The sequence below is a fragment of the Euwallacea similis genome, chromosome 1 (genome assembly GCF_039881205.1).
Source record: "Euwallacea similis isolate ESF13 chromosome 1, ESF131.1, whole genome shotgun sequence".
NCBI classification, from domain to species: Eukaryota; Metazoa; Arthropoda; class Insecta; order Coleoptera; family Curculionidae; genus Euwallacea; species Euwallacea similis.
Genome location: NC_089609.1, coordinates 1,970,815 through 1,982,916, shown reverse-complemented (window position 1 = coordinate 1,982,916; position 12,102 = coordinate 1,970,815). Strand labels below are relative to the sequence as shown.

The 12,102-nt window shown below is 38.4% G+C and overlaps 2 protein-coding genes across 4 annotated transcripts; one reads left to right on the top strand and one right to left on the bottom strand.

The window, feature by feature from the left end:
* Positions 1–550: 550 nt before the first annotated feature.
* LOC136409615 (protein tolkin-like) lies at positions 551–6,150 on the bottom strand. 2 transcript variants are annotated; one of them, XM_066391251.1, is made up of 16 exons: positions 5,975–6,150; positions 4,726–5,107; positions 4,503–4,641; positions 4,203–4,439; positions 3,971–4,149; positions 3,680–3,913; positions 3,279–3,503; positions 3,068–3,221; positions 2,745–3,011; positions 2,533–2,696; positions 2,300–2,472; positions 2,058–2,241; positions 1,560–1,885; positions 1,346–1,501; positions 1,039–1,284; positions 551–984 (listed from the first exon to the last, which is right to left on the bottom strand). In XM_066391251.1, the coding sequence occupies exons 2-16, from the start codon at positions 4,889–4,891 to the stop codon at positions 841–843; spliced, it is 2,994 nt and encodes a 997-aa protein (XP_066247348.1). In that variant the 5' UTR covers positions 4,892–5,107; positions 5,975–6,150; the 3' UTR covers positions 551–840. The 2 variants fall into 2 exon arrangements, with proteins under 2 accessions (XP_066247348.1, XP_066247340.1); XM_066391243.1 differs by having other exon boundaries at positions 2,300–2,696.
* A 1,027-nt stretch (positions 6,151–7,177) lies between these two features.
* On the top strand, positions 7,178–11,677 carry LOC136409041 (ATP-dependent DNA/RNA helicase DHX36-like). 2 transcript variants are annotated; one of them, XM_066390330.1, is made up of 17 exons: positions 7,178–7,491; positions 7,680–7,815; positions 7,941–8,140; positions 8,199–8,380; positions 8,434–8,623; positions 8,739–8,928; positions 8,985–9,241; positions 9,359–9,446; positions 9,503–9,680; positions 9,785–9,927; positions 9,979–10,149; positions 10,194–10,428; positions 10,487–10,605; positions 10,756–10,994; positions 11,056–11,259; positions 11,309–11,506; positions 11,566–11,677. In XM_066390330.1, the coding sequence occupies exons 1-17, from the start codon at positions 7,352–7,354 to the stop codon at positions 11,633–11,635; spliced, it is 2,940 nt and encodes a 979-aa protein (XP_066246427.1). In that variant the 5' UTR covers positions 7,178–7,351; the 3' UTR covers positions 11,636–11,677. The 2 variants fall into 2 exon arrangements, with proteins under 2 accessions (XP_066246427.1, XP_066246433.1); XM_066390336.1 differs by having other exon boundaries at positions 9,359–9,450; positions 9,510–9,680.
* The last annotated feature ends 425 nt before the right edge of the window (positions 11,678–12,102 follow it).

Below are 12,102 nucleotides of genomic sequence, written 5' to 3'. Positions count from 1 at the left end.
TCCCTGAATGTAACCTGTATTTGAGCTTTGATATGCGTTAATTGGTAATTATTGTTGATAAGTGACTCTAGCGGGGATGTTTCAAAAGTAATCAAAGAGTTTCTGTAATGTTGTATATTTTTTTATTATACGCTAATGATTTAGTAAATACTAAAATGAAGACTCTAAAAAATTTGAATAAATGACTAAAAAAGCATAAAACAATAAAGAAGTTAACGATTTTGAAAAATTTCTGGGCCCTTCAGCTTTATGTTGCGCCAATGAAATATCAAGTGGTGGGCGGCCTAGGGCGTGGTACGAGGCTTAATTACCCCTAGATCCGCCACTGCATAACAATTTCTAATTGAACACAGAGGCCGCCCGACCAGATGTTTGCATCTCCTGACCTTTAGCTCCGGGATATCTTAATGGTTTCTAATTGGGACTTGTGGTTGTCTTATCTGGACTAAACCAGGTCCTAAACAAGATTTTTGGTGAGTGGCAATTGGAGGGAGCTTGGCAACCAAATTTGATAGTACTATTTTTTATAAATAAAAGAAATTTTCTCAGCTAAAACGTCTAATTTGCTACCTATATACACAGACAGACATACACAAATTAAAAATGAACGTTTGTATATAAAAAAAGATCACATACAAAATTCGAGTGGTAGAGGAATAATTCCTTTAATTCCTCCTCTATGCAGCATTAAGTGATATTTACAAAAGCAAAAAGTGGGTATCATACACTCTAAAGAATATGGAGCAGCTATGAAAATATCACAAGTTTCTAATAATCTATTAGTACCTATACATCTCTCTCTTTTCGAATCACCCTAATAAAGGCAAAAAACGAATATAACTATTCCAAATTGTCGTATTCCTCTACACTGTAGGTGCTCTCTGCCAGCTGATATTCAAGCAAAAAGCCACGCCCAGCTTCCCTATCGTCAGTCCTAAACTTCACAATCATCCCTTCTTCTGTGGAAATCAGCTCATTTTCTGTCTAAAGAAAAATCAAATTCGAGCGATCTCAAATTGGAGAGAGAAAAACACTTACTTCATTGCCGCAAAATCTCCCTAAACTGCGGAAATCGTCGCTGTCCAAGCCGTCAAAGACCTCGACGAAATCGTAACAACCATCATCCAGTTGGAACTCCTTGAAGGTGAGTTTAACGCTGAATCCATCGTTTCCTATGAGGAACCAATCGCACGACCTCATTGCTGGATAAGTAGTGTTCCCATAGGAGGGATGAGAGTAGATTTGGCGTTTTTCTTCGGTCGCTTGAAGAATTCCTCCACAGAGCTTTTTGAATTAAATTAGAAGATTAACTTCACGAAGTTTTGTTGACAGTCAAACAGCATACAGTATGATATGTGGCAATAAATCCCTTTTTATGGACGTTAGCGTCTGATTTAAAGGTCATATACAGCTGATTATCAGTAGAATCGATTGCACTAGGAGCACCAGCTCCGCAATATCTCCCCTTCTGATGCGCCTTAGATGAATCTCCATCAAATACCTTTAACATAATCAAATTAGTTATCTCCATTAATCTAATCAACACAACATGCGCTTACTTGCACATAATCGAAGTAGCACTCTGGATGTGATTCTAAATTGAAGATCATGAACGTTAATCGGATTCGATGGCCAGGTGACGTTCTCAAATGCCATGCGCAGTCCTTGGAGGGGGGGTATGTTTTGGGAAAGTTGGGGCTGCTAATAGTGCCCATTTGGGGTTGGATGTGCGTGGTGAAAACGTCGTGGACGCAGTCGCCCTCGATACAACTCTTTTTGTTCTCGTGCAAGGTGAAACCGGTACAGCAAGAGCACTGGAAGCTGCCCAGGGTGTTGGTGCAGTCGTGTTCGCAGCCTCCATTTCTCGTGGCACACTCGTCTAAATCTATGAAGAAAAAGAGATATTTAGATGACTAATAAAAATAATTCATTTGAATCAATATAGATGTGGGTAAGCAATATGGGATGGTCTGCGAAAAGTCGCATACCAGAATTTTCCTTTCAAATGTGTAAAGTTTGCCATGTTTTAAGTGTTTTCTATGTAAGCAAAGCATTACCCATGAAATAAACAGCTGCAAATCCGGTTTGCTGGACACTGTCATCTGACCCAAAAGTGACCTTCAGCTCATTACTCTCAGAGGCAATAATATTAGGTATTTTTGTTCCGCAAAACGAACCATGCTCCTTGTATTTTCCCGTTATGAGCAAACTGGAAACGTTCACGTGATCGTACTCGCAGGGCTGCAATTCTCATAAATCAATCCTCAATTTCGTCTCCTTTGTATGTTCACAAACTCACCTGATCGTCGTAATTATTGCCTTCGATATCAATGTGAGTGAAATTCAAGAAAATGACGTGTTGAGGGGGGGCCACAATTTGCCAGGCACAGCGCTTTTTGGGCGGGTAGAGCTCTGGGAATGAAGGGGAGGTTACTGTGCCGTTCGGGGTTTTGAAGATGCCCCCACAGGCATCTAGAGTAAAGTGACATTTCTTGTATTTCTCGACGATCACAAGGAACACAGAAAATTTACCAACACAACTTCTTTTATCGGAATGTAGCTCAAAACCGGGTTTACACCCACACTGGAAGCTCCCCAAAGTGTTGATACACAACTGCTCACAGCCATGCTCAATATATTCACACTCATTGAACTCCGCAAAGATTTTCGCAGAAAATCCCCCCCTCTGATTAGTCCTAAATAGCTTAATTACAAATAAGGCAAAAAATCGGGATTAATCATACTTGTCGCTGAAAAAACGCACAGTCATTTGGTTCCTTGTTGAGATCTGGTGGTCGGGGATAAGGGAACCGCAGAAGGTTTTTATATGCGTGAAATTCGCCCCTAAACCACTGCGAATAGAGACGAAATCATAGCTGCAATCCACGTGATGTTCCAAGTCGAAGGAAACGAATTGTATGGCCACTTGGAATTGTTCTGCAACGGAAATTTGCCAAATGCACTCTTTATTGGGGCGGTACTCGTCGGGGTAGTTGGGAGATGCGAGATATCTAAAATTATTTCAAGAATTTGTAAAATAATAGATTCAACTTTTTCATTTTCTCACCCAATAGAATCCACGTGCAAATCACCCCCACAAGCAACCTCAAAACTTGCACTAAACCCCTTGTAATCCCTGGTATTTTCCGAAACATAAGTTACTAACATCCGATTGGTTTCCGTCTTAAAACCACCAATTTCACCACTACCGCAGAATCTACCTGCAATGGTCGCCATTGATTCACCTTAATCCAATAATGATTCAATAATAGATCTACCTAAAAATCTGGATTTCTTCCAATATCCGTCTCGTATTTCAAGATAATCACTACTGCAATTGGGTGATTTCAAAATGTCCATAGAGGTGATATTAAGGATAACTTTTTCTCCTGGAGTAGCCATAATTCGCCATTCACATGAGACAGGTTCGTCAGTGGCCGAGTTAACGGTCAAGGAAGGTGAGGAGAAAGTGCCTGATTTGGACTGGAAAGTGCGGCCGCATTCTATGGAATAAAACCTCAAAGCATCACAAGAAATTTGCGGCATTAATAAGAAAATGTTTAGACAATTGTGTTTTTATCTAGGAATTTTCTTCATTTGTCCTAGGCAATGATCAAATGCTTATTTCGCATACTTTTTTAGTGTTTTCAAATACGTATAGGGGGAGAAATAGACTTACTAGGGCAATTATACAACTTTAAGGTTTGCTGGATATCACCGGGACTTAAAGCAACCCTCTGCCCAATCTCTGGAGGGTTTTTGCCCTGCGGAATCCCAATGGGTTGAATAGTACCCAGATATTGGTTAATCGCGTACGTGTTTCTGGCATAATGCATGATGGAATCGTAGTCATATTTCTGCCCCAGGGAAGTCACCTGATCCGTGCCCATTTTATTAAAGTTGTTCTTCTGATCTGCAAGGATTTTATAGTCATTCCCCAGTAGTGAAAGAACCAGATCATTAAACTGACCTTCCATTATATTATGCTCGAACACTTGGACATAGTTATCCCTGTCCGGTCGGGTGTGCTCATGGTAGTACCCGATCGCATGGCCTATTTCGTGGACGATTACACCAAATTTGGCGCATTTGTCGCCAATGCTTAAAGCCTGAGCCCCAATTCCCCGTTTCCCCACAAAGGAACAACACCTGAAGACAATGCCAGGTTACGTTTATTAATTAAAAAATAGAATTGAACGCACCCGCAGTCTTTTTCAGTGAAAAACACGTAATTATTGTCCTCACTTTTATTCCTTTCGACGAATTTAAGGCAAGTATGGTTCTCCCAATGCCGCATGGCCTGTCTAACCAAGGCTCTCCTGGAAGAACCCCAGGTCTCATCAATTTCATAAGGAATTATCCCGAAATCCCATAACCGTTCTTTTATGGTGGTAGCTGAGGCCCTTTTCTGGATGCTGTGCTCGTTCCCGACACTCTTCCTAAAGAAGACAACGAAACGATTTTCCAAAACAAAATTGCCATTTTGATTTTAATTTTCTTACCAAATCTTCTTTTTTTCAAGAATCTTCTTTGCGCTAACCGACATAGCATTGTGCTTCTTTTGCTCATTTTCTGTATCCTTCGGAATGTAGCGCTTTCTGGACTCTTCCAAGTTAATGGCAATGTCATCCAAGAACACGTCTGGAAATTTACACCATTCAGTTATGATTTAAGCGCGGATTTATAAGCATAAAAAGTCTTAAGACGGGGGGAAAACGTACTTACCGGCTTTGCAAGGGTTTAATCCAGTGTCGTTAGAAATTTTCTTGGGAAACGTAGTGGTGAGCAGTTCGTCAATGGAAAACTGGTGATGGTGGTCTTTTTGATAAGTGGAGGCTGCGATGACCGCAATGTGATGCACACACAAAACACATGCCACCCAACTGAGCATGGTCGCTGAGTGTAATCTGTATCTCAGCTTTGATATGCGTTAATTATTAATTATTCTTGATAAGTGACTATAGCGGGGATGCTCAGAAAGTAAGCAGAGAGTTTCTGCAATGTTATATAATTTTCTGCCGGTTTGGACCGTGTTTGGCAGTTAAATATAACAGCATTGAACTGTCCTTAATGTTGTGATGCATCAATCAATAATCAGCGCAGCTATCTGAAAAACAACAAATTAATTATTTGTTTACATCGCAGCTGAGCGAGATTTAATCTAAATCACTTATGTGAGTGATGTTTCAACGGAAAAATCATGACCTCTGTTAGACTATTGATTTCGCAGAAAGGCTCTAGGGAAAAAGTTAATCAAAATATATGACGTGGGCTGCAATATATGGTGTGAGGTCCTGTATATCGGCTGTCTAGTCATACGAAACGTTATTAAAATTTCCTTGCATACTGTGGCGAAAAATACCAGGGGCATCAAAAAAATACGCAAACTTGGGAAATTTATATAGTTTTTGCTGATACGCTAATGATTTAGTAAGTCCTAAAATGATGTCAAAGCCTTCAAAAATTTGAAAACAATTGCCAAAAAAGCATAAAACAGAATAAACAAAAAAATCATTTTAAAAAAATTCCCTGGCAGTTTTCTGCTGCGCCAATGACATTGAGTGGTGGGGACATGGGGGCGGCCTAAGGTCTGGCACGAGGCTCAATTACCCCTAGATCCGCCACTGCATAACAGTTTCTAATTGAACACAGAGGCCGCCCGACCAGATGTTTGCGTCTCCTGACCTTTAGCTTCAGGATATCTTAATGGTTTTTAATTGGGACTTGTGTCGGTCTTATCTGGACTAAACCAGGTCCTAAACGAAATATTTCGGGGCAATATAATACCTACAAAATCGGGGAAAAGTCCGAGCCTGAGTCGGTGTGAGTGGTCCCAACTGCGTTTTAAATTGTTGTAAATTGACCAAATTTTGTACGGTTTGGAATAGAGAATCTTTTGTCTTGCCGTGACAGTGGAATAACTCCCAAAATGAGACAGAGAAGATTTAAAAGATTAAGAGGCGTTGAAGAATACCTGTTTGGCACAATCACCGAACTCAAACTTATCTTAAAACATAATTAAAGATAAATAAAGCCCACTTAGGTGGGGAGTTTTTATTCCGGATAGCGCGGCGATTGGAACCATACTGTCTGGCCAGTGGTCAGCTGCGGTGTTAGATTGTGAAGTCTCAGCTATACTGTGTGTCCTAAAAAATTACCTTACATGCACTAAAAAGCAAGCACGTGAAGTTTAATAAAAATGAGTTAATATTTACAGATATTCGTTAGTGCCAGAGCTGCTCAGGCTACTTAAGGAAGATATGCAGGACAAGGCTGCAAGGGGTGCAGTTGTAATTGGAGGATGGATTATAGCCAATCTTTATGGTTCTGCTTTAGAGGTAGCTTTGGTAGGAAACTACAGTAAATAGGTTGGAATTTTGCTTCTTTAGGGAAGCCTTAGGAGGCTTTTAACACAGGAAATTTATCATATAGAGATGAATATTTGGCGATGCCATTACAGCCGGTCTGTACGTGAAATTTTCGCTACCTAGGAAATCCATGAAGCAATTCATGGGTTTCAAATGACATTTTTCGCTTTTTTCCACGATTTTGAACCCAAATTTCATTGAATTGCAGATAAATATCCCATTTTTCCAATATTTTGCACCTCGAACAATAGTTATTCCATTTTTCTCCAATACCGCTTCCATACCGCTCCATCATCAGGAATCCAGTAATAGTGCCCTCTATATGTGGTATATGATGTTGTTTTGGCTTCGGCTTAGGACATTGTTAGGGATCTGCCTAGCGCTCCAGAGCTTAGGCCATTTATGAGGTGATTGCAAATCAAAGTAGGAGCAGCACTCCAAAAACTTTAATATACTTTACGTGTTTTATGCAGATGAAACTCTGCATTTCGTGGGCTTCAGCGTTAATAATTGATGAAATTTAGTTACGTTTGAAGGACCAGAATTTCTGACACTGGCATTAGTTTGACAAGCGGTTAACGCAGCGAATCAGAAGTTTCTGGATATCTGGGCGTTATGATTGTAAAGGGCTGCTTCCAAAAGAGTCAACAATCGCTGCTGAATGCGGTTGCTATTGCATGACAGACCGTATATTTGAATAGGCGCTGATATCATTTCCCTTTCAAATTTAAAAGAGTTGCACAATCGTTGACAGTCCTGAACCCAACTAATGGCTCTAAAATTGAATCTAAAAGAATGTGAGGCAATATGCATAATTTCCCTCTGTCTAAGGTTCTGTTGTATGGTTCATTAGTTTTAAATCCGAACTCGGGTTTTCAGTTGAACTGTAAATGGACTTTAAGATCCAATATAGGTACATCTTGGCCTCAGCTTTGTATTAATGTTGGGTTAGAATGTAAATACTTATCTCATGTGTAGCTACCATGACTGGAAGAAGGAAGAATTGGAGGTATAAACCTTCCAATGATAGAGGTGAGCCAAGACAACATTCCAATGATAGAGGTGAGCCAAGAAGGTACGATCAGAGACCAAAGGGCTTGAAGGGAAGAGAAATTGGACTTTGGTAAGTAACAAAGAATGTAAAGGAACAACAACAAAACAGAAATACTCTGAAAACATAATGTTTTGTTTTAATCGAAGACAGACATTATATTTACTCAGCTTTGCTTTAAGTACCATTTGATATTATGATATTCTTAAATCTAAGCTGGAACTAGTTACAAAGTTTCCTTGTAAATTATGTATCCCAAGGTATGCTAACAAAGCAAAACAAAAGCGGGAAATGCTCTTAGAGGCTGGGGGAGAAGGGGCCAGTTCTGTGATTGCAAGGGAGGAATTTAAAAAGCAGAAAGTCTTGGAAAATCAAGCGAGAGCTAATAGCAGACCCGTATGTATACTTCATGTGTATAACACAAATTTAACAGACAATTTTAGAGGAGCGCATCTAACTTATCTCGGTTCTTATTTCCTCAGTTATAGATTGTGAAGTGAACATTTAATTATTTTTTTTAGCTGGGGTCTATATTAGTTTCTAGTAATAAAAAAGATAACATTGAAAAGCTACTGAACGAAACTTCTTTACTATACCCATCAAAATTCTCTGAGAAAACAACATCTTATGAGCATTTGGAAGAGACCGACTTTAAGCACGAATTTTTAACCCATATCACTGGCAATATTATTGAAAAATTAAAGTCCAATGGAGGGGCCAAGTAAGAATCTTCAATTGCTTAGTGATGTGTCAAATTTATTAAAGAATTCTATTACCAGGTATCAATACAACAATGATTATGAAAACACATTACTTCTGGAAGAACTGCAAGGGAAGTCACAAAGTAGAACTTATCAAGAAATGCAAAAGATTCGTAATAAGTTGCCATCAATGGGGATAAAAAATCAAGTGATTGATTTAATAGAAAAAAATCAAATTGCTGTAATAAGTGGAGAAACTGGTAGGTGGCAATATTGTGCTGTTTTACTGTTTAACTTGTGTTTACTATCTAAGGCTGTGGCAAAACTACCCAGGTTGCCCAGTTCATTCTGGATGATTATATCAAAAAGGGGAAAGGCTCCCAGTGCAAAATCGTCTGCACTCAGCCAAGAAGGATTAGTGCCATTTCAGTGGCTGAAAGGGTTGCCTCAGAACGAGATGAAAAATTGGGACGCAGTGTAGGGTTTCAAATTCGTCTTGAAAAGTAAGATCATGCAATTTATCTCTTTATACTATGTGCAAAATCAAGTCTGTCTTTGAATTTTCATTCTAGCAATCCATATATTTTTTTATGCTTTTTTTAAATTTACTGTTTTTAGAGTGATGCCTAGGGACCGAGGATCTATTCTGTTTTGCACCACCGGAGTGTTACTTAAATTCATGGAAAGTGATCCAGCACTGACTCAAGTATCCCATCTAATTTTAGATGAGATTCATGAAAGGGACGTAACCTGCGATTTCCTAATCACAGTCCTCAAAGATGTAATTAAATATCGGAGTGATATAAAAGTAATTAAATTATTCATCATCGTTTTAGCCAATTTTTAATGAAATTAAATCTTTAGATAATACTCATGAGCGCCACTTTGAACTCAGAAGCGTTCTCGAAGTATTACGACAACGCGCCTCATATTAATATTCCTGGGTTTACATATCCTGTGACGGAGTTCTATCTGGAGGATGTTTTGCAAATGACTGGTTACAAGTTCAAGGAAGAGCCAAGAAAATGGGTCGTGGCGAAAAATCGTCGGAAGCATAAAGAGTGGTCTGAATATATTGAACCTTATATTCGGCAGTTGGAGACAGAGCAAAAATATGATAGGTAGGCATATACATAAATCTCAGTACCTACTTATGGGATGAAATCAAAGAAAGGGGCGAATGAGCGAAAATTGATAAGTTCTGATTTGAATTTCTATCGTCTAATTTCTTTCTGTAGGAATGTTATTCAGGAGCTCCGCAAAATGGAAAGTGAATCGTTAGATATCTTGTTAATTTACGAACTTTTAGTTCATATTTGTGAGAAGGTAAGTGACGAGGTAATAATTAATAATACTTCCAGACATTTTGTCTTCAATTTAAGATGGCAGATGACGATGGAACAATATTAATTTTCGTTCCGGGCTTCGCTGATATTTCCAAGTTCTGCACCATGTTAAGGGATTCGGGGCGCTTCGATCAAGTTAAATACATCGTAATTCCTTTACATTCCCAACTGCCAACCGTTGATCAGAAACAAATATTTAAACCCGCCCCCAAAGGTAATAATTAACATATTTGTACATCTAGTTGTATCTGTAAGTAAGCACCGTTAAAAAATCTAAATTTCTTCCCATTAAAAATATTGTTATTGCAATAATTGTAGGTATGCGAAAAATTATAATTTCCACCAACATAGCAGAAACTTCTATTACAATTGACGACGTAATCACGGTAATTGATTGCGGGTATATAAAAATGTCCAATTTAGATGCGGAAACCGGAATTGAGACCTTAGATGTAGAATTGGTAAATTAATATATCGGTATTTTCCTTCTATACCTATTACAATTTTTCAAGGTTTCACAAGCCAATGCTTCCCAAAGAAAAGGTCGTGCGGGTCGCGTAAAACCTGGTGTTTGTTATCATTTAATTTCCAAAATCCGATATCAACTGCTAGACAAATTTCTGAAGCCTGAAGTGTTACGCAAGAGGCTGGAGGATGTGATTCTTCAATTGAAGATGCTGCAGGTAGTTCACAAATTTGTTTGTAATGATGTTGATATGTTTGATAGTTAGGGGAAGCAGAACCGTTCTTGGGAAAACTAATGGATCCTCCGGAATCCAAGTCGGTACAAACATCGTTAACCCTACTCCAGAGGCTCGGAGCTTTAGACAGTGAAGAGAATTTGACACCTTTGGGATTTCATATGGCAAAATTGCCGATTCCTGCTCAGTGTTCTAAGATGTTGATTTTAGCCGCAATGTTCAGCTGTGTAGATCCTGTCCTGTCTGTTGCAGCATCTTTAGGTACCCACCTATACCCTAAACACACCTGATTTTAGTATCCAATTTCCCTTTTTTGCAGGCTATAAAGATGCGTATCAGTTAAGCATATCCAGTGATAATAAAAGTAATAATGCGGATAAAATGAAGTACGAGTTGTCTAGAGGCACCAACAGCGATCATATTTGCATGCATTATGCCGTAGGTATTCATTCATCCTTTCTATGGAAGTTATCCCAAAAATATATCACAAATAACTTTATGTGGCCAATTAGAAAATACTGTCGAAACTTTTCTTTCATTCATGCGTACAGTTAATCTTTGTGGCACTTATTTATTTTTTATTTTTAGATTCGTGGATATGAAGATGCTCACAATCCATATTCATTTTGTCGTAAATATTTCCTTAGTTCCGCCACTTTAAAATTACTGAAAGACATGCGTAAGCAATTTGCTGAACACCTTTATGAAATGAAGTTTATTAGCAGTTCCAACCCCAGAAGTCCGGGACATAATCGCAACAGCGACAATATGGGACTTATTAAAGCGATCATAGCTGCAGGATTATACCCCAATATTGCTATTATCACGTATGTGATTAGAAAATAGTTATGAACAATATCAGTGGTTAATACCAATCAATATTTCCAGCAAAGTCCGCAGAGGGGGGGCGCAACTTCGAACTGTTAACCATGAAAGAATGGAGTTTCATCCAAAGTCTGTCCTCCAACAAGCCAAATCGTTCCCGTCGCCTTTAATAGCGTATCATTTACGTTTAAAATCCAGTAAGATTTACGTTCATGATGGGACTGTTGTTTTCCCCTTATCTCTTGTTTTCTTCGGGGATCAATTCAAGTAATCTATTAAATATTGAAATATCCACCTCTAAACCTTTTCTGTTCAGGATACATAGCGAAGAAAATGATCAAAATGCATTTAAGGGAGTATCAGTAAATCAAAATATGAAGTTTTTGTGTAGCCAATCTACCTCGTTTGCCGTGCAAAGGCTGCGTGATAGACTTACTCAAATTTTGGAGTGGAAGATCGCTCATCCAGGACAAGTGGATTGGAACCAAGACTCTCCTGAACTGAAAATACTGAAGTATGCCTCGATTAATGAAGTTTGTAAGGGGGATAACGTTCTTTGGTTTAATATTTCAGGGCAATAATGGATATGATCGCAACAGAAGATGGTGAGAATTTAGACTTAAGTGATTATGATGACATGTAAAATGAATTATGTAAGTTTATTTATTATAGTTGTTTGAAAACTAATTTGCGCTGATTTGAGCTTATTTTTAATTGTTTCCGCAAACCTATTTTAAATTTTTTCCTATGTCCAAGTCGCTGTTCAATTTCTTTCAGCTGCCCGAGATAGTTCCCTTTTTTGCCATGGTTGAGGCTATAATTCAAGCAACGGTCTGTATGAGTAGGTTTCAGGTAAACACTTTTTTCGACGCTTTGTAAATCTTTTTATCGAAATTTTAGTCCGAGAGAGGTTTTTGTTGGACCATCTTGTTTATTATCTTTAACAATGGTATCTATTTCCAATCCAATTACGGAAAATGATTAAAAATCATGTCCTTAACTTTCTCCTTCTGCATTGAATCGTAAAAAAAACAAATATTCATAATTAACGTAATTAAAAACTCGACAAAAATGGTGTGGTAATTATGCCTACCGCTAAAAGCATAAGAA